At 51.7% G+C, this 20998-nt stretch overlaps 7 protein-coding genes across 7 annotated transcripts; 4 read left to right on the top strand and 3 right to left on the bottom strand.

The window, feature by feature from the left end:
- Positions 1-321: 321 nt before the first annotated feature.
- MRS44_017711 (uncharacterized protein) lies at positions 322-1379 on the top strand (the record flags this gene model as incomplete). Its single annotated transcript, XM_065615613.1, has 2 exons — positions 322-879; positions 930-1379. 2 exons carry the CDS (start codon positions 322-324, stop codon positions 1377-1379), a joined length of 1008 nt encoding a protein of 335 aa, XP_065471685.1.
- A 152-nt stretch (positions 1380-1531) lies between these two features.
- Positions 1532-1980, bottom strand: MRS44_017710 (uncharacterized protein; the record flags this gene model as incomplete). The annotated part of the gene is made up of 2 exons (XM_046271933.2): positions 1532-1868; positions 1925-1980. 2 exons carry the CDS (start codon positions 1978-1980, stop codon positions 1532-1534), a joined length of 393 nt encoding a protein of 130 aa, XP_046123511.2.
- A 545-nt stretch (positions 1981-2525) lies between these two features.
- MRS44_017709 (uncharacterized protein) lies at positions 2526-4786 on the top strand (the record flags this gene model as incomplete). Its single annotated transcript, XM_065615612.1, has 6 exons — positions 2526-2683; positions 2771-2869; positions 2929-2978; positions 3116-4126; positions 4435-4713; positions 4767-4786. The coding sequence occupies 6 exons, from the start codon at positions 2526-2528 to the stop codon at positions 4784-4786; spliced, it is 1617 nt and encodes a 538-aa protein (XP_065471684.1).
- Positions 4787-8422: 3636 nt separating this feature from the next.
- MRS44_017708 (uncharacterized protein) lies at positions 8423-8950 on the top strand (the record flags this gene model as incomplete). Its single annotated transcript, XM_065615611.1, has 1 exon — positions 8423-8950. The coding sequence occupies one exon, from the start codon at positions 8423-8425 to the stop codon at positions 8948-8950; it is 528 nt and encodes a 175-aa protein (XP_065471683.1).
- A 1617-nt stretch (positions 8951-10567) lies between these two features.
- MRS44_017707 (uncharacterized protein) lies at positions 10568-11350 on the bottom strand (the record flags this gene model as incomplete). The annotated part of the gene is made up of 3 exons (XM_065615610.1): positions 10568-10739; positions 10799-10969; positions 11301-11350. 3 exons carry the CDS (start codon positions 11348-11350, stop codon positions 10568-10570), a joined length of 393 nt encoding a protein of 130 aa, XP_065471682.1.
- A 5304-nt stretch (positions 11351-16654) lies between these two features.
- On the top strand, positions 16655-17203 carry MRS44_017706 (uncharacterized protein; the record flags this gene model as incomplete). Its single annotated transcript, XM_065615609.1, has 1 exon — positions 16655-17203. One exon carries the CDS (start codon positions 16655-16657, stop codon positions 17201-17203), a length of 549 nt encoding a protein of 182 aa, XP_065471681.1.
- A 712-nt stretch (positions 17204-17915) lies between these two features.
- MRS44_017705 (uncharacterized protein) lies at positions 17916-18932 on the bottom strand (the record flags this gene model as incomplete). Its single annotated transcript, XM_046283258.2, has 1 exon — positions 17916-18932. The coding sequence occupies one exon, from the start codon at positions 18930-18932 to the stop codon at positions 17916-17918; it is 1017 nt and encodes a 338-aa protein (XP_046123518.2).
- Between the last annotated feature and the right edge of the window lie 2066 nt (positions 18933-20998).

Below are 20998 nucleotides of genomic sequence, written 5' to 3'. Positions count from 1 at the left end.
TACAGTATCTTACGCCATCATACCAAGCGCATCTATCTGCAAGGGCCCATCGTCTCCACGTTCTCCAGCACCTTGATCCCTAGCCGAAAATGGACCAAGTCGTCCGGCGCGTCTATTTTTGGCTTTATTTATAAAGCAGACCGTCCAAGTAGGCCCTGACTTCTCATGCAAATAAGTAAAATACCGCGCCACAACTTGTGAATTTTCGGCGGCGCTCGGGAACCTAAAAAGAAAAAGAAAAAAAAACGCCCGATCAACCTAGTCTGATACAGGGCGATGCTCGAGGCCACTCCCTTCCCTGAAGCCCATCATCCGAACGTCATGGCCTGCTCGAGTCGTGCCGTCAGGTTGCAGGATTCAATCTCCAGCTGGGATCAAGATCTCAAAGGGATTCAGGAGCCCGATGCTGCGTTTCACGACGAGTTGGCCATTCTTCGCGATCGTTCGAGGAGAAGATTAGAACAGTTTGCTCTCGACCCTTCTCAAGATGATATATCGCTAGTTCAGCTGGCACTACTTTCGGATGGCCGACAAATCAAGGAACTAGAGCTCAATCACGCTGCCACAAGGGCGCAGAAGCAAGAAGCCTACGATCACGGAATGGAGGTACTCGTGGGAAAGATTATTGGGGATCTGATCAACCTATTCGGCCTTTCAACGATGCAGAGATTGGCTTCAGAACTGTTTTCTCCCAATGGAGACCAAGGGCATATCGCTCGCCTCTCTGGCGACTTCAACAAGCTTTCCCCTCCAGACCAGCCGGATGCAGCAGCCGAGGAGTTAGTTTTGCAGCCCAAAGGCTACCATACAAGACACGCTGGCAGGCTTCGTCCGATGCCGTTGCCATCGGCTGACTCGTCCGTGGCAAAGTCTGGCGCGGTAGGGATTTTACGATCGATTCTAGGAATTATGTGACTGACTTTGTGTAGGTCAAAAGAAAGCAGGACGCCAACATCGGCATTACCAGAGACAAAAGGCGCTGTCTGACGGTAGTGAAACGGGAGCCCGAACCCGAGATTCCGAGACCTGCTTTTCTGACCTCAACCGAGCCACCCCTTGCCGTAACCGAGAGCTTATACCAGCATGATGACAGACAAAAGGCCATTATCAGAAAGAGGGGCCGCACGCTTACGAAAAAGAGCGTTGAATTCGGAGTATACGGTCATACCGCCTGTGTCCTAGTCTACAGGAATCCCATCCGCCACAAATGGGTCTGTGCAATGCACATTCCGGAAGGCCAGGATGTTCCAAGCTTGGATGCCATTGTACGCTTCTCTCTATGCCGTCTCAGTACCTCGTCTAATTCGCAACAGGTGGCGGACCATCTCAGGTCCGAGATGGCGACGGAGTCCCAACCTTCAATAGAGGCCGGTGAATAGCGGCTCAGGATAAGAGCATGGACATACGGCAGACTAGAAGAGTTCCCAGGCGAACGAATAGAATAGAACCCTTCGTCCTCGTTGATAAATGTATTCGATATTTATCTCCTGCAAGCTAAACTTTAGAGGTCTAAGGAACGGCAAGATGTAGTTTAGATATCGAGTTCGCCCTCTTCCTTTCTCTCTGCTGTCGTTGGGACATTATCAGAGGCAAGCTGTGTCTCCCCCGTCCGCTGCGCGTCCAACCAAATGTTCAGCACAACTCCATGCAGGGCGCCTACACCGTGATCCTCGTCGTAGCGCCTTGGGTCAAGGAAAAACCTTGCCAACTTTGGCGCCAGAGAGCAGCTACAAATGTCAGGTGGCGCACCTACGACTCCAGTGATCCCATCTCCCGTTACTTCTCCATCAACGGGAGCCCGCTGAACCCTCGAAGCCTTGACCATGCCGTGCAAGAGGCCCGTCCTCGAAACACCGCCAACATCGACACTATTTCATGTTAGGTTATCGTGCATATCATCCCGCCTCTGGCTCCCGGAACATACAGGGCTTGCGGCTTATGCATTGCACTGTCCGACCTGCCTGGTGAGGCTGGAACCATGCTCTATGCCAATGCTTCTACAGCACCACACAATAGCAGGATTTAGATGATTGCTGGGCATGATAGTGAAATACAAACTGGCGAGTCGGTAGCTGATATCATGCTGTACCGGGTAGCCTCCGATGTTCTCGTCTTCTACGCACCACCCTGCGTGGTGGAGGAGACTGCTGGAACTCATGCGACAAAAATGCCCTTTTGACGGGCAGGTGAACTCGAAAGGCTTAACACGACAGCCCTCAGATGCCTTAGATGCTAGAAGAAAACAGATGTCGCGTAATAATGTACGTCCAAAAATGAAGATTCCGGGGCGAACATGGCGAGTGGCAGGTGTCTTTGGGATTGGCAACCGTCCTAAATGGGCTGGCCTATCCTCAGCCAATTTCCCAAGACGGTCGAGATCTATAGCTTCAGGAGGCTGCCCAGCCGCGCGGTTCCTTCTTCTCAGCTAAATACCTATACATATACAATTGCAGGACCGCAGCTTTTTAGTTTGCAGACGACCGAGCATCTCACAGCAGCCTCCACCTCATTTTCCGATCGCAGTTATGTTCCTCACCCGCTTCAAGCTGATCTCGTTGCTGATCTCGTCGCTGACGCTCCAAAGCGTGTTGAGTCTGGCAGAGCCCGATGTCTTGCAGCGACATCAGCTCGAGCCTCTGAAACGCGGCACCAGCTACGTCAACATGGTCTATTTTGTCAACTGGTAGGTTATGCAGACTTGGGCGTCACGTTTAGGGGGGACATGGGAGCGAGAGGGACGGAAGCGAGGCTAACAAACTACCCATCACAGGGGCATCTACCAGAGGGATTATCACCCTCAAGACCTCCCGGTCTCGCGTCTGACGCACATTCTCTATGCCTTTATGAATGTTCAAGTGGATGGGACAGTGTATGTGCTTATCGGTGAGGTGTGTGTGTTGCGGATTGCTAATTGCTATTCTGTCAAAGCTATACAGAAGATACCTACGCCGATCTCGAGAAGCATTACGCAGGCGATTGTAAGTAATCCTCCCTTTTCCCTCTCCCCCTTCTTCTTCCCGGCTTGCCCCCTTTTGCTGTCTTCCAATGTCTCACTATCTCTTTCTTCAAATTTATTTTCACTTTCGTTTTTCCACGTCTATCACAAAGGAAAAAGTTCCCTTTTCGCTTACATGTCCCCTCCGCGCTGCTCAAGCTTGGGCCGAAGGCAACGATAATGCCTACGGATGCATCAAGCAGCTCTATCTCCTCAAGAAAGCCAATCGAAAGCTCAAGGTCATGCTCTCCATCGGCGGCTGGACCTGGTCCACGAATTTTGCCGCGGTCGCAGGCAGCACCACCACGAGAGCCACCTTTGCCAAGTCTGCAGTCACCCTAATGAAGGACTGGGGTTTCGACGGCGTCGACATCGATTGGGAATACCCAGCCAACGAGGATGATGCCACCAACATGGTCCTCCTCTTGAAGGCCGTACGAGACGAGCTGGACTCGTATGCAGCCGAGTTTGCCTCGGGCCATCGCTTCCAGCTTTCCATAGCCGCCCCAGCGGGATTTGAGCACTACAGCAAGCTCCACTTGGCCGACCTTGCCCAAATTCTTGACTACATCAACCTGATGGCCTACGACTACGCCGGATCGTGGAGCACCCACACCGGTCATAACGCCAACCTCTACGCCAACGACGAAGAACCCGATGCCACCCCCTTCAACACCGATGGCGCCGTCAGAGCTTATCTTGACGCTGGTGTACCGGCTGAGAAACTCGTTCTCGGGATGCCCATCTACGGTCGTTCGTTCCAGGGAACTGCAGGACTCGGTGAACCATTCGTCGATGTGGGCTTCGGCAGCTGGGAGAAGGGCGTCTGGGACTACAGCGCCCTGCCCAAGGACGGGGCTGTGCCGGGCTTCGACCCCGCGGCCCATGCGCATTACAGCTACGATGCCACTACACGCGAGCTCATATCCTTTGATCCGCCGGAGGCTGTGCAGCAGAAAGTCGCCTATCTGAAGCAACTGGGCTTGGGTGGGGCCATGTTCTGGGAGGCTTCCGCCGACAAGAGCGGATCGGCATCGCTCCTCGAGACGAGCTTCCAATCGCTAGAGGTGCTTGACAACACCGACAACTGGCTTCACTATCCAAACTCGAGGTACAGAAACATCGCTTCCGGTATGGAGGAAGGGGCGTCCTGATCGGCGAGCCAATCACTATGTAGGACGGGATGTCGAGATTCGAAATGCAATGCTCTTGGGAAAGCTGGGTAGAAAGGCAAACGCTGAGTCATCAATAATACACGCAAAGTGGCGGACAATATCCACGCTTAGAACTAGATCTAGATCTAGCACACCATACAGAGTATCAATATCAGAAACGACGGCACGGTGACGTCTCCAACCCCGCTTGTGATTTCGGCGTTCGTGTTGTGAGAGCCAGCCCGGAAGCATCATGATTTCCTAGGGCTGTCTAACTCGTGCTAGCCTCACCAATTAGCGATCTTCTTACCAAACTTGATAAGGACATCAAACAAGCGCAGATGAAGAAGTCATTTGCCGACGTCCGCCTGCCAAGACGCGAGTGGTGGGTCCACCCCGGAGGTTGGACAACGATTTTGTCCTTTTCGGCCTCCAGCGTACTGGCTGTGCTTCAATACCCTTCCAATCCTCCCCGAATGCTTTCGGATCTCCTTTGCCTCAGTAATACCGTCCAGGAGTCAAGGAACTTGTCTGAGGGCTTAGATCAATCGATCCCATCCAAGAGTAAGTGAACTCGTCCGAGGGCCTATATCAACCAAATTACCGATCTCATCCAGGAATCAATGGATTCGTCTGAGGGTGTCGCATAACATCCGTGTGACCGGATGTAGCTTTACTATCCGGTTTCACATCTGGCCTGTCGCATAATCCTAACGAAATGAACTTATATAGCTATGCCCGAACACATGGCTGTTCGGTTTCTTTTGTTCTATAGATAATTCTCATCAATCGACTGGTGTCACCAATGATCCCTGCGGAACCAATTGTCTGGCACAGGGCTTAGAGCAACCGATCTTATATATCTTTTTTTTTTTTTTTTTTGCAGAGAGAGGACGGTGGGAGCTTATCGAGGCGAACTGGTTGGGGGAGTCGCGAATCGCCGTTCCAGCACGGCGGCTTTTCTAGACAAGTAGACGGAGGGCCGTTTTTGTCGGTCGTCTGAGAGGAAGATACACCGTTCGCTGATGTCCAATATACACCGCCCCAGAAGGACCGAGTGAAGCTTTTGGCCTCATCCAGACTTGCCTATCCTGATATGATATTTGATATGATAAAATAACCCTGATATCCGGATAAAACGTTCTCCTGATATGATGTCAGCTTATGGAGAGAGCAGCGATGATGTCAAACTAGCAGAGTTAGCAGCACTAGAGAAGAAGATATAATAACACGCAGATATGCTAAAGGGCAATATTTCATTCGATTCTAATTTAACCATCGTCTAAGAACATTGGCCGGATTCCGTCGATGTCAGTGCCGGTCCTGTAAGTCTACAATGAGTTGTACAGTAGGCCGAAGAGCGAACATTGGACCGCTGGAGGGCATATCTAATTTTGCACGTATGACATTATTTACAGAAGCTTACGCATTACATGTTCACACGATCGGTTCGTGCTGGTTAGTCTGGCTTCTTTGGCCAGTTAGATGGACATACACGACGAGAATTCACGTTCAGTGGCATATGGAAATGCTAGAAAATGTAAAACAAAAAAAAAAAAAAACTCTTGGCCTCGTTTATTAGGCAAGAGAAAAAAAAACAGTAGCCTCGGAGGGCGATGCCCGGTCCCCTACGGCGTAAATGTAGTACCAGCCTCGGAGGGCGATGCCCAGTCCCCTCCTGTTGTACGAAAGTGTTGTACCAGCCTCGGAGGGCGATGCCCAGTCCCCTCCTGTTGTACGAAAGTGTTGTACCAGCCTCGGAGGGCGATGCCCAGTCCCCTCCTGTTATACGTAAATGTTGTACCAGCCTCGGAGGGCGATGCCCAGTCCCCTCCTGTTGTACGAAGTGTTGTACCAGCCTCGGAGGGCGATGCCCAGTCCCCTCCTGTTATACTAAAATGTCGTACCAGCCTCGGAGGGCGATGCCCAGTCCCCTCCTGTTATACGTAAATGTTGTACCAGCCTCGGAGGGCGATGCCCAGTCCCCTCCTGTTGTACGTTGTACCAGCCTCGGAGGGCTATGCCCAGTCCCCTCCTGTTGTACGAAAGTGTTGTATCAGCCTCGCCTCGAGGGCGATGCCCAGTCCCCTCCTGTTGTACGTTGTATCAGCCTCGGAGGGCTATGCCCAGTCCCCTCCTGTTATACGTAAATGTTGTACCAGCCTCGGAGGGCGATGCCCAGTCCCCTCCTGTTGTACGAAAGTGTTGTACCAGCCTCGGAGGGCGATGCCCAGTCCCCTCCTGTTGTACTAAAATGTCGTACCAGCCTCGGAGGGCTATGCCCAGTCCCCTCCTGTTATACGTAAATGTTGTACCAGCCTCGGAGGGCGATGCCCAGTCCCCTCCTGTTGGACGTTGTACCAGGCTCGGAGGGCTATGCCCAGTCCCCTCCTGTTATACGTAAATGTTGTACCAGCCTCGGAGGGCGATGCCCAGTCCCCTCCTGTTGTACGAAAGTGTTGTACCAGCCTCGGAGGGCGATGCCCAGTCCCCTCCTGTTGTACTAAAATGTCGTACCAGCCTCGGAGGGCTATGCCCAGTCCCCTCCTGTTATACGTAAATGTTGTACCAGCCTCGGAGGGCGATGCCCAGTCCCCTCCTGTTGGACGTTGTACCAGGCTCGGAGGGCTATGCCCAGTCCCCTCCTGTTATACGTAAATGTTGTACCAGCCTCGGAGGGCGATGCCCAGTCCCCTCCTGTTATACGTAAATGTTGTACCAGCCTCGGAGGGCGATGCCCAGTCCCCTCCTGTTGTACGAAAGTGTTGTATCAGCCTCGGAGGGCGATGCCCAGTCCCCTCCTGTTATATACTAAAATGTCGTACCAGCCTCGGAGGGCGATGCCCAGTCCCCTCCTGTTGTACGAAGTGTTGTACCAGCCTCGGAGGGCGATGCCCAGTCCCCTCCTGTTGTACGAAAATGTTGTACCAGCCTCGGAGGGCGATGCCCAGTCCCCTCCTGTTGTACGTTGTATCAGCCTCGGAGGGCGATGCCCAGTCCCCTACGGCGAAATATAGTACCAGCCTCGGAGGGCGATGCCCAGTCCCCTCCTGTTATACTAAAATGTCGTACCAGCCTCGGAGGGCGATGCCCAGTCCCCTACTGTTGTACGAAGTGTTGTACCAGCCTCGGAGGGCGATGCCCAGTCCCCTCCTGTTGTACGTTGTACCAGCCTCGGAGGGCTATGCCCAGTCCCCTCCTGTTGTACGAAAGTGTTGTATCAGCCTCGGAGGGCGATGCCCAGTCCCCTCCTGTTATACGTAAATGTTGTACCAGCCTCGGAGGGCGAGGCCCAGTCCCCTACGGCTTGAGAGCATTGCTCCGAGTCCTGTGACTCTCCGAACCAGCAACCATGTTGCTGCCCCGTTGTTCTTCCAGCTCGCCTCATTGGCGGCTGCGTGGGACCTCGCGTCATTGCGGCCTTGGCTTGCGCCTCACCCGCTCCCGCTTCGTCCACCTAGGCATGCCTAGGTCTCGACCTTGTCCACACATCTCGATTGCCATTGAATGGGTCAGTGACTTGGGGCGTGCCTCAGTTTTGGGCCATTCGAGGTTCGTGATGCCGGACAAAGCCTTCCAACGCGTTCCTGCTTTACCCCGCAGGGAAAGTTCTGCAGGAACGCGTTGAGGGAAAGGGAAAGAAGATCCGGAGGCATGATGGGAGGATGGGGGAGATATTTAATCAGTCATGACGCTAAGGGGAGACGGAGGGAAAACGGCCAAATCGGCCGCCAATTTTCTGGCCTAGCGCGACCTTCTGGCCGAGTGCGCAGAGTGTCCCAAACGCGCCAAACGTCCCAAACGTCCCAAATGAGCCCAACATTCCTGTCTGAGGAGTGGGAGGAAAACCGCCAAATCGGCCGCCAATTTTCTGTACGAGCGGACCCACCATTCGCGTCTTCAATTGAGGTGGCCGGAAGAAGCGCTCGACGTCGGCAGATGACTTCAGCACCGCATTTGTCCGTGTTTTGACCAAAATTTTCAGCAGCGGGTGAGTGGATACTCACGGCGGAAATTTACGTTTTCTCCCCGAAGCACATGCACGCCATCCCAACACCCTTGCATCAATTTTCGACGCTTTCCCTACCACAAGAGGATCGACTGAGAGAGCGAGCGGCCGGGTTGATAGAAGCTCATCACGTGATGAAACGTCCTTGCGAATCACTTTTGGATGCTACTTGAGGGAGCCTCTATCGTTGTTCGCGTTCTTGAGGTATCTCAACCTAACACCTACACAACGCGGCTTGAGCCCTCTTTCGACAACGTTTTCGCTATGGCTCCCACGCAGGATCTCGAGCTGCAGCTGCAGCAGCTTCAAGAGCAACAACAGCTTATCTTGCAACAGCAAGAGCAGCTTTTTTTGCGGCTCCAAGGGCAGCTTTCTCAGCAACACCGGGAGCTCCGTCAGCAGCTCCTTCAGCAGCTCACAAGCACCCCTCCAAGGACCGCCTCGCGGCGGGATCTCCAACGTGCGTCAAAGACAAAACGCAATGTATCGATTCATACGCTTCGATCAGCCGGGTGGAACGATCAGCAGATAGCTACACACCTTTGCCTTCAGCTATGGCAAGTTCAACGCGTACCTACTACAATCCATGATATACCTCGCCATCCCTCTGGCCGCCCTCCCCTACCTATGGAGTCCCAAGTGGAAGAATCAATCAAGTTCGTATATGCCTCTAAGAGACTAAGAGAGGTTGGCGGATGGCTTACTGGCGGTTATCACAGGAACGAGGTTGGGACTGCTCGGTCGATGCTGTCACCGGTGGCCTACGACGGGCCGGCTTGGCGAGACACATAGCATGCCGGAAGCCTCCGATCACAGAGTCAGCGCAGCAAAAGACACTCGCCTTTGCTACGCACTGCCTCGTCTGAATCCTTTGCGATTGGAAAGTTTTTCCTTGGCCTAAGGAGACCCGGGCTACCGAGGAAGGCATACACGTACATAGTTCACGCACAGACCCGGCGGAGAGCTCGCTCCAACCTGTAGTATTAAATAGCTTCAGCGGAAGAAGTGATGGGTGTTCTGGGGCGACTTTTCTGGGCTCTCAGGCAAGGGCCCTGGGGTCTATTGGAAGAAGGATCCGGGCTTGATAGGAAACTACTAGCTGTATTGAATATATCGTTGCGATATACCATGGATGGCATCATCTTCATCCGCATCAGTAGCCCTTCTCGCAATCACGTCAAATACCGGTTGGTCGAATTCTTGTTGCTGAAGTGCCAGGAGAGGAAGAGGGACGGGCAATCAATCAAGGTGCTAAGACATCTTTGGCCTGCACACGATCAATGCCATGCCTCGGAAGACAAGGGCCATCCTTCTTTATACCATTAAATCTTCAAAAGTCTACTCTGCTAAAATCGTTTATGGTTTTTGTGAAGCAGTGACAGCCCAAACACAACCAAGTCGATGCCTAGATAAACTCATGAGATGTTCCACGTAATGAGTGATCAAAAAATGGAGGCAAAGAAGGAAAAGACAATTCAAGCATCCAGACATCGCCGCCAAAACACCTCTTTCCCTTTATCTGTAGCTCCATTTGAACTGATGCTTATCTCATCCTAGGAAGTGGAGAGAGCTCATTCTGAAATCGCGAGGCATCGAGGTAACCCTATCATGAACCTACTCGATGAATTAGGGGTATCCCTACCCTGGATAGGGTTACGTCACTTGGAGGTCCTTGTCTGAGAATGTGCCACCGACACGACACGAGGCATCGATATCGATTCCTCGGCTACATGAACAAAAAACGCAAGAAAAAAAGAGCAACCCTCTGTTGGCCACAGCATCATAATATCTGACTATCATATGGTCTTTAGCAACGAGGTTCGCTGCCTTTAGTGGACATCTCGACAGGGTCCATTGTTGCATGTTCTCCCGTCACGGAGTGACGCACTTGGTCTTGTTCTCCTTGCAATAGAGTCTCAGCCGTCTGAAAAAGGGGCGACAAGATGTTCTCAACTAAATTATTCGGCAGTTCTCGTGCTCTGCAAACGTTCAGCGTCTCAATATATTCCCTTTGAGATGAAAGATATCACTCACTCCTCGCGCATTGTCGAAACCCTGCAGGCAACCATGTCAGAAAAAAAGGCAAACCAGAAGTTCAAGGTCGATACTTACTGTTGTACTACTTCCCCCTCATTCTATCCAACTCAATCGTCAGCAGGAGCGGCAACGCCGGGGGGGGGTGGGAGAGGAAGGAGCCGAAGACTACTACGTACTGCTGAACCAATTCCCTCGTTCTGCTCGGTATAGTGGTTAGCATATAGAGGCAAGAAAGCGAGATCACTCGACCTATCTAAGTACTGACGTTTTGTCTATGTCATGAATTCTAAAAGAAATGAAGTGTCAGCGCACGATACGTCAAAGTGAAGCTAAGGCCAATCCAGAGGGGAAGGGTTTTTTTTGTTGGGAGAATCACTGTTTGCTTTGTACCCTGGCAATCTCAATAATCTGGTTCATGCGCTGCTCCAGCTCCGGATGATTCTGACACGCATTCTCCTCGCCGTAGTCGCCGACAAAACCGTCGCCATAGTCGCCGACAAAGTCGTCACCGTAGTTACCGACAAAACCCTCACCATAGTTGCCTCTACGATTTGTTCAGCTCGTGCATATTAGAGAGGCTCTCTATGCTGGTATAAAACGAACCTTTCATCTTGGTAGCCGGGACTTTCGTCTCCTGCCGGGCCGGTAAGCTGGAGGCTGCGGATCAAGCCGGGGCAACTGTCCTTTGCCTTAGAAGAGTCGACTGGGGTGGGCCCGCAAACTGTCGGTGCTGTCGGTGACGAGACCAAACATTGGGTCTGCATAGCCTCCGGGCTATCCGATACTGGGTCGTGGTGTATGGTTGCGCACGAGAGACATGGGCCCTATGGCGATGTCTTCGCGGAGGATATTTCATGATGAGACGCGCAGTCGAAATTGGGAATGAAAACGATGATTAGAGAGAGCGGACATGAGAAACTGCGGGTGAAATTCTTCGATCATCAAAGGTGCTCGGCAGCACTCGAAATATACACCCACGGGCCTGAAACGCTAACGATGGCAGCGACCAACAGGTGCAACAAGGGGTAACCACCGAGGTCCAGCCCGATGGGAAATGGCTCTTGGCAGACTCGAACAGCTGTTTGTCTCGTAGTGTTCTACATACCACTCAAAAGGAGCAGATAGTGACTCGTACATCGGCGCGGAACCTGCCATTGTGGGTAAAACAAGGTGCGAGCTTTTTGTCCATCAACTGCCTGATATTGCGCCCATGCATTATTCCATTACCTGCTCATCTCTGTTGCTCAGATCCAAAAGGCAAGAAACGGCCACTATTGTTCCCCGGGCAGCCGGGGCGGGTACTAGTTAGTGCCAGGCCGGCCGTCCGTTGCGCGCCGGCCGATGATTGCCACGTTGAAAAGAGGCCAATTGATGGTCCTGCCGCGGGGCTCGTCTGGTGCGCCCCGAGTGGAGAGGTGCTGAAATTAGAGTGGATCCAATAGAAGCTAGAGCCACTTCGAGTGCGACAAGCGGACCTGATCATCACGTCGGGAATCAGCTGCAATAATGTTAAATGTGGCTACAAAATGACAAATCGATGCAGATGGCCCGATAATATTGAAGTTGATAGGTCACCTAGATACGAGGCCGATCGGAGGGACAGAGGGCAAAGGGCACGGAAATTGCCTCTTGTTTCCCCACTGAAGAAAGTAATCACCCTTTGTCAAAGCGCCGAAAAAAGGGATCGGGTACGACTCGTTTCCTCGCTTAGTCGTTTCCTCACTTACTCGTTTACAGGAACGGATCTTTGCCGCAGATGTTTCGGGACCGTTGAGTGACATACCGCCCCGCTGATCCGTGCGGGCTCCGCAAGGGTCCAATTCAGTAGTCATTCCTGCATGTCCATACCTGCACGACATGTTCCGCACGCCATAGCTGCATGTAATGCCTGCATGATCGCGCCGTCATGTTACTTGCTCCCATGGCGGAAAATTTCCCCAGACGTTCCAGTGGCTTGACCGCGAGGTCAAAAATGTACGATACCAAAATGCAAGCCCTGAAACTGCCCAAACCACGCGGCGCTACGAGTCTGATCCTCTAAAATGAAGCCCCTATAGGTCATTGAGCGGTTGTAAAGGGCGCTCTGTGCGTGACGGAGTTGTGGAGTTGGAGGGGCTGAACGCAAATGGCCAAATTCTAGCGCGAAGCGCAGGGCTGGGCTTTCGTGGCTGAATTCGCATCTCCGGACGGTTCCAGATCCCGTTCACAGTGGAAGACGACATGGTTCACAGCATGGCCAGAGACGCTAGACGTCCGAGTCAATGATGCGGATGGGTCGTTTGTAGGGGAAGGGCTTCCTAAGCGTGGAATGCAACAGCCGAATGAGTTCTTCACATAGCTCATCCAGCAGTGCATCTTTCAGCTGGTTTATCCACGCTTAAACCAGCCAAAATGCCAAATGAGCCAATTGCGAGAAACCTGCAATCCAGAAGCCGTTGTAAAACTTGTCAAGCTTGTAAAACCTACTGCGCCCTCAAGCCGACCAATTTTGGCTTATCGGCCTACTAGGGTGTCCGATCATGCACGTATCGAAGGTGGTTAACATTCCTGGAAAGCTCAATGTCGGATGTTTGTCCCGCCTGCTGTCAGCCTTGGCGCGACTGAATGGACGGTGGCTGAAATTGACCTCATGTAGCCAAACTAGAACGTCGCACGCACCATTTCGGCCGTAATGTAATGCATCCCATCCCTGCGCACTGCAGGCGTCTACGTGACAACAAAGCCCACCGCCCTTGCTGGTTTCGGTAAGGATGTGCGCGCTTCATACAATGGGATCAATTGCACGCCCATTACGGTAGATTTTGGTCGTGTTGTCCCACGAGAAAAAAAAAAAAAACCGGGCAAGTGAAGCGCTTGTGGTCAAAAACGGCTGCCCTTGTAGTATGTATTATCTGCGGCCGATCACGACTTGTCCATCAAGGCAGAATGCCACTTTTGTCCACGATTTAATCATTTACATGCATTGCAGTTTTGTCGAAAATCCCCACGTCGCGACACCATGAACGCTCAGGACCAGGCAGACAACCTTCGCGCTTCCTCTATTTGGCCCTATCCCCAGTCTCAATGACTTCGACCCTACCAACCATACAGTTCGGGAGCGGCCTGAAGACCTCAACCAGCACGATTTGGATTTGCGGGAAGAACCCAAGAGGAGCTATCCCCGTCTAAGTCGGGGGAGGAACTGTCTTTCGGCCAGTCTACGCCCGAAAGTCTGGCTCAAGGAGGAACCGTCTTTCGGCTAGCCTACGCCCTAAAGTCGAGTAAGAGCCTTTTGTCAAGGGCCATCGACCGAAGGAGGGATGGGAAAACTTCCTCCGTTGCACGCTTTTGGGACTTGAATAGCCAGTCTTGGGTGGGCACAAGATCCATTGCTGAAAACAATCCCCGATGCAAATGCTAAGGTATATATTTTATTTTATTTTGCTTTATTTTGTTTTGTTATTTTTTTTTTTTTTAAAAAAAAAAACAAACCTAGTTATCATCTATCTTTTCTAGAGCAAATACTGAGAAGGCTTTCAGAGCCTCCCCCTGCCAGGCAGAACTCACTCCGAAAAGCGGTCGCACTCTTAAGAACAGAGCCCGCAAGCTCGGGGCGCATATGTGGTGTTCCTTATCTCGTATTCTACTACAGTCCCTCCACGCGGTGCTGGACTGGCCAGGCTTACGTGCCCTTCGAACCAACCCACGCCGGACTGGAATTGCGTTGTAAGCTTGTTTGAGATCAAAATCTGACTCCGGTTGAAGCTAATAAGGACGATAGCTTGACACTATTTGAGGTTACGACTTATTTGCGGAAGGATGGCCAGAAGCCAAGGTTGGCCGGCTCCTGCTGTTGACTCCTTCTTGTTCTTCGTTCTCCCTCCTCGTCTCTATATCTGAAGAGGCGAGGCCAAGATACTAGATCTGCTGATCCTGCAACAGGTCTGTAACGCTGTTCAGACAATTCTTGTATCATCGTGAGACATCTTCCCTTGAGGGTGGCTGCCTATGTAACACCATCATGCATGCCGCTTCTCCAACAATATCCGGATAGGGTAGAGGGAAATCTTCTTTAAAAAAAAAAGAAAAAGAAAAAAAAAGAAGAAGAAGAAAAAGAAACAAAACTAATAAAAAGTTTTTAAATAAAACAAAAATAAATAAAAATAAAAAAAGACTACTGAATAGAGACGAACCGAAACGGCGAGCCCCAAGCCCATTGCTGACTTTGTTTCCTTCTTCTTCTTTTCATCCGCCCCATACTGTATTTTCCCTCAAACATCGTGTGGCTGACCTGCCTGGGGCTTTTGGTGGCCCAACGTCCAATTCGGTAACCCAAGTATTGTCTGTGAACTTGAGGTTGTTTACATAACGCCATGATGACCTGACCGCAGGCGGCTAGAGATCAAATGCCTACCCTACGACATAGGCTGTTGGGACGCAGGGTAGTCAGTCTATTGGCTCGCTCCACCAGGAAACCACGCCAAGAGAGCACTATGGTCTTCCTCTGGCAGATCCGGTGAGCGCCCGCCTCCCCCATTCCTGTGGGTAGACGTGGGCAAAAAAGCCGAAGCCAGCAAGAGTCCTCCACTCTTTGGAGGTGCTCGATGACGCCCATAATTGGCTTCACTATCCAAACTCGATGTCGTCGCAGAGACTAGGCAGAAGAAATGATATGACGCAGCGTGATCGGTAGTATGCACATGGTGGAGGAAAAATTCACGCAGTAGAACTTGAATTCGTACTTATCTCACTACATTAATATCAGAGAAATGATGGGCAATCAAGCCTCATCCTCATTCTATCTTCCCCTCGTAGTTGTGTGTGATTTGGAGTTTTACCTACCCTACAGTTGGCACTCTACCATTTTGTGCCTCCATTTAGGTCTGGAAAAGTTTATTCTTCCCCGCAGCTGTTAGCGGATTGCTAGCGGACGGGGATTTTTCTGGCTACCCGACCATGCTTTTTGCCTTTGAGAAACCATCGGGGCCTTAACGGGCACGGACAAAAAGACTTTAGGAGAGCTCATCTCGCCGGACGTCGCGACTGCCTTCAGAACCAAGACAGATCGGGAGTATCGGAAGGCGCGCAAGGCCCTCCAAACAACGACGGCTAGTCGCAGATGCTTTTCTCCCTGACGGCAAGCTGCACGCCAGGCTTGGATTCCTTCCATGTGCCTGCTCGTTCGCTCCTCCTGTGGCAGGGAAGACATCCAAAACAGATCCAGAGCGATAGGATAGCGCGTCGGCGCTTCGGGGAGAAAACGTAAATTTCCCGCCACGAGTATCCATCGACCCACTGCTGAAAATTTCGGTCAAAAAAAGGACGCTAACGTCATTTGCCGACGCCCAGCGCTTCTTCCGGCCGCCTCAATTGAAGATGCGAATGGTGGGTCCGCTCGTACAGAAAATTGGCGGCCGATTTGGCGGTTATCCTCCCACTCCTCAGACGGGAATGTTGGGCTCATTTGGGACGTTTGGGACGTTTGGCGCGTTTGGGACGTTCTGCGCACTCGGCCAGAAGGTCGCGCTAGGCCAGAAAATTGGTGGCCGATTTGGCCGATTTCCCTCCGTCTCCTCTTGGCGTCATGAATGTAATCAAATATCTCCCGCATTTACCTTGGCCTAAATTGGTATAGTGCCTCCTGGTAAAATCTCATCACGTGATGAGCTTATTTCAACGTCATCAGAGGCAGGTTAAGAAAGAAGAGAAATTTGAGTCTGGTGTTCGAGTATCGAATCATGCGATCACAGAGGTCAAATGGGACCGAAATGTGAGGTGAAAAATTGACGGAACATGCGGAACGTACTAAGTGAACAAGCAAAACAGCTACCGAGGCAATAAAGGCCAAAATGGACAAGAAGGTATGAGCCGTTGAAATGGGCTCGCTCGCAAACCACGGGATAGGTGAAACGCCCCCCCAAAAGTAAAAAAAGACGCAAAAGCGAAAGTCAAACCGGACTGGCCGATCTCTACCTTCTGCTCGACATCAACATCGGCTTGAGACTCGAAAGTTTCAACGGCAAATCTTAGCCGTTACCTTTAGAGCCCACTCTGTTCAAGCTCCGCCTTGGTATCGCGTCGACGGTTACTTGGTAGCCAAAATGGCACAAAGAGTTCGTAGGCCTAACGCTTGCCGAAGCAATTTTCCGTTTGCCGAGGCTAAACATCACCCATGCCTTCAGTGCCAAGACGCGGAAGGACAGTAGGCTTGATTAGACTGAACGATGGGGAACAATTCCGCCAAATTGCTTTCTACCTCTCCACCCCCTCATTAAACAAAGCTCCACCAACCCCCACTCGCTGAGCCCTGCATACATATTGACATTACATACTACGTAGTACGGCTGAAACGGGCATCATGCTAGTGATCATCGGCCATCATCACTCGCATGAAAAGATGTTGCATCCCCACCATGTGGGCGCTTCTTGCGCACGGCCGAAAACCAATGTAACGGCGGGTGCGCACCGTGGCTTGAAGAAATGGATATTGGCTTTCAAAAGCAAGCTTCTTCTGGCTGCTACGTGGTGTCAGATAATCCGTACGGTACGAGATTGGCGGCCGAAGGAGACGAGCACGGTCGTCAACGCAAAACACTTGTTCCCGACTTCTCGACCCGGTCTATCAAAGCTCTGAGCCCCATCTTTTCGGAAAAGTCGCTCCTTCTAGCTAATCGCTGGCAGGATGGGATGAAAGGGGAGAAGTGGGCTGCTAAGCCATTCGAAGTACTCGAGTGGCTGAGCCGGGCTACTCTCGGCATCATCGGAAAGGCGGGCCTCGGTTACGATATCGATTCCCTAGAGCATCTCGAAACCCCCACCAGAACAGCCTATCGGCTCATGTTTTCGTTTGACTTTTGGTCCCATGCCTTCATTACCGACCAGGATGAATCGAGATATGGACCGTGCGTGGGACATCGTAGTGGAACCCCAGTGCCTCAGGCATTTTGGCAAGGGGCGAGGGGGTTTGCAGCTTGCTCAGCACGTATGAACTCGGGCGCGACGACTCGACCGCTGCCCCAGAAGCATTAGAAATGTGAAGAGTAGTGTTGCTAGCCGGGGAACGGAATGCTCCTCAAGATATCGGCGATAGGGCAGTAACGCAGCACCGAGAATCTGCGACGACGGACAAGTAGCTGAGAGGGTGCAACATTGCTTCTCTCGGCGCACGAAGGGGATACACAACACGGATGCATGTGGCGAATAAGACAAACGAAGTTAAGAAATCTTTCGTTCATTGTTAGAGGGGAAGGCGCCGTTGAATGGGGAGAATCATGCACGCAAACTACAGGTTATGCAGACAGCAATGAAGTCTCAATTGAGACAGAAAGAATGAGTGCGAGTCAGGGCGCAAGAGCATACGGCCCCGATTTGGGGATCATGCTTTAATTGCTGAAGATGGGGTGTTGAACACTTGGAGAGACATGCCTTGAGGAGTAAGGTCAAGCAAGGCAGCCAAAAGGGGGCGTAAGAAGAGAGAGGTAGGGCTTTTAGCTGGTACAAGCCCAATTGCCGCAACTTTATCCTACATAACCTACCTAGCGTGTTGTTCGGCCTTAGGAGGCTCTTCTGACACTTTGCAGGCTGTTCGGGGTGCGTTGTTTGTTCACTGGTGTAGGGTCGCAGCCAATCGGCTATATTATCTAGCAGATGGAACTGGTCGAAAAGCATGTTGAAGATTTGTATGATGCTGAAACCTGAACTGGAGGAGCCCATGTCTCCTGACCAAGGGCTTGATCGCTGCCTACGTCTGTTGCGCATCTCGTCTCAGCACCTTCAACCACGCCGATACCTGCTTGTTGACCTCGGCAGGTGATTCCCATAGAGCCCAGTGGGATGCTTCGACCTCCCCACGGGTCAAGTCCTCAAAGTATTGGCCCATCCCATCCGACATGCTCGGTGGTAATGCTTCGTCCCTCGTAGCAGCGAGAAAGAGCGCTGGCATAGAAAACTTGATCGGCTTTAGCAAGAGTTGCAGCTCGTCAAAATAATTGTGCGCGTGTGTGCGATACCAGTTGAGGGGCCCCTTCAGCCTAGGTTCTCCCTTTCGAAAATACTTGGAAGTATAATGGTTCAGATCATCGCCCGAGATGAGTCGGGATTGGCCCAGTTTAGGGAGATTGCCAAAGAGAACGCCCTCTGTGACGCTGAATCCGACCTCACCCTCAGGGCTGGTCCCTCCAAACATGGCATTGAGAAATTGTCGAACCCTTTCTTCGTCCCTTATCTCGTCTTCGATCTCGGTACCCCTAAATTGTGACTGGTACCTCGAATTTATCAGACCTTTGCTACGAGCAGCATCGTCTGGTGAAAGAAAGACCGACGAAGGCGGAGTGAAAGGGGTGCCGATGCTGAAGACGCCCTGAACAAGACTGGGAAACCACATGGCAGTGCGCCAGACCACGGCGCCACCCCAGTCATGTCCACCAAGGATGATTCTTTTGTCTTTGACAATCGCGTTTGCCAGTTCTTTGATGTCTTCGGCAATGCTCTTCAACGCATACTGGCTCGGCTGGTCAGGTGCATCAGTATCGCCGAAGCCGAGCATGTCCGGCGCCACGACCTGATAGCCCAGTGATGCGAAATGCGGAATCTGGTATCGCCAGCCGAAGCCCAGATCTGGAAATCCGTGGATGAGGAAGATTGTTGCAAGGGGCTCTGTTTCCGGATCAGCCCGCAGATAGTGGTATGTTTTGCCGCGGATAGAAGCTGTGTCCGGCGTGACCCTCGGGTCGTTGGCCTCTAGCTTGTCGAACTCCATTTTTGCCTAGATCGAGGGCCTAGCGGTGTTGAGGCTGACCTGGCCGACAGTTGGAAAGACGGTGAAAAGGAATATCTTGCGCGGGACGGGAAATGGGATGCTGAAGAATGTGTTTAACAATGATAGTTCTGGCCTGAATCTGATACAGTGGAGGATGATTTATAAACCAGTACTTAATACGACGTATTAGGACTCTGGGCCGATTTTTGCTTTCGAAAATGTGTGTGACAAAGAACAGATGAGGCTCTGCATGCATTGGAGTCGATCGTAGCCTCGATATGGCGCAGCCGAGAGAGGTAACAAAACTTAGCGGGGCTTAAGTGGACGAGGACGCAAAAGATGAAAGTCAATTTTATCCATAATACCACAAAAAGTGTCCACTTTGTCCTACCATGTAACCTTGGAAACATCCAAAATCATCCTACGCCTTCTGTGGTTGGATTTTCAGCTGGGTCATCCGACATGTGGATCTCCACGTCTACTTGGCGGGTCATGAAAGTTGACGATCGGGCGAATAACACTGTAATGCAAGGCACATCGACACCAAACGTGCTATGGGAATCTGGTTCATGGGTAAAAAGCACCGACGCGGGGGCGGTATTCGGCGCCAGTTGACATGAAGGCGTGGCTTCGAAGAATAGTCTCGTCGACTCTGTCTCGTAAAAGGATAACATGACGCCCATCGTCACAGTAAGAAATCTCAGGCTCCTGTTTTCCATTCATTTTCGCCTCACTTGAATCATTCTTATCCGGCACTATCATCCGAACGAGAGACCAGAAGAAAGAAGCCCACGGCATCGCCATGCGGCAAACTTGATCCGGTTACGCCGACGATATAATGCCACTCTACTAGGCTCGGTTGTCGTTGGCAAACCCGGGAATAGTTTCGTTGTAACTCAAGGCGAACGGCCGCTTTCATTGTCCCTACTAAGTAATATTCATGCCCCATCGTTCAGTCTCGACACTAAGCCATGCGAATCCAGCGTAATGCAGCTGCCGTACCGTAGAATAAAATCACTGTTTTGATCCCATGTCCCCCGATATCGTCTTCTGGAAGCAATCAAAAGATGCTTTCCAAAACAGTTGACTGCTCCGCGCATCGCGCCGTGAACTTATCATCGGTTTCACTGTTTCGAGCCCATTGACACTCATCACGTCGATGATGTCCACTGCTATGGTTGAGTTACAGGATCGAGGGGCGCCGCAGGGTTCAGGACTTACTATGATTAGAGGCAATGACTTCATGTGACCTGTGGAATATTTCTGGCCCATGACTGCGCGTCAAGTCTTTCATCACACGTTTCGGTATGTCTTCAGGCCAATACATCCAATATACTCGGGCAAAGACATGATACGGGTCAGCAGCCCTGATCTCCAGTATATAGGCAATCCAGTCTCTCTCGGGCCTCTTCGGATCCCTGACAGCGTGCTCTGTCGGGCTGTCCTGGCTCGCCAACCGGTTTGCCACCCTGACAAAATCTCCGAGCCTGAATCGAGTACCCCGAACTGCGCTTACCGATTAGCTAATTGTACGGCGTGTGGAAATCGGGTGACGTCTCTCACAGAGGAAACATCTGTAGCTCTGCAACCCGGACCACTGCGCGGCGGGCAGTACGCGGTAACGGTAAGAGACTTTTGAACTGGAGAAGGGAAATGGTTGTCGCTTAGTGACTTCAGCGCCCACGCTGCTGGAGCCCGTTCGTGTCTTTCGCTTGCGCTTTGAGGGCAGGGGCTCGTTGCATTGAACGACCCTAAATTGGTACTCTTCTTCCGGAAGTTTCGCCATTTGAAGTGCGTTGCAAAGGAGCCCGCTACTCGAGTCGACGCAAGTGTCGCGGAGCGTGGAATGAGCGAATGGAAGATGATGAACAAAAGTTAATGACCCGGATGCTTTCCAGAGTAAGCGCGAAAAACCTAGTTAGCAAAGATTTTATAAGTAGATAATTTGTGGGGTTTTCGTTACTCGGCTAAGCGACATCCGGGGCCTCATTTCGATACTGCGTGAACGAATCTGGCCATGGGCAAAGTGGGCCCCAAGTTGCTCATGCCCCTGAACCAACGCCACT

This window comes from Fusarium solani, assembly GCF_023522795.1.
Source record: "Fusarium solani strain SB1 chromosome Unknown bctg00000014, whole genome shotgun sequence".
Taxonomy (NCBI): domain Eukaryota; kingdom Fungi; phylum Ascomycota; class Sordariomycetes; order Hypocreales; family Nectriaceae; genus Fusarium; species Fusarium solani.
The sequence above is the reverse complement of the archived record's forward strand: the minus strand, read 5'-3'. Positions and strand labels throughout refer to the sequence as shown.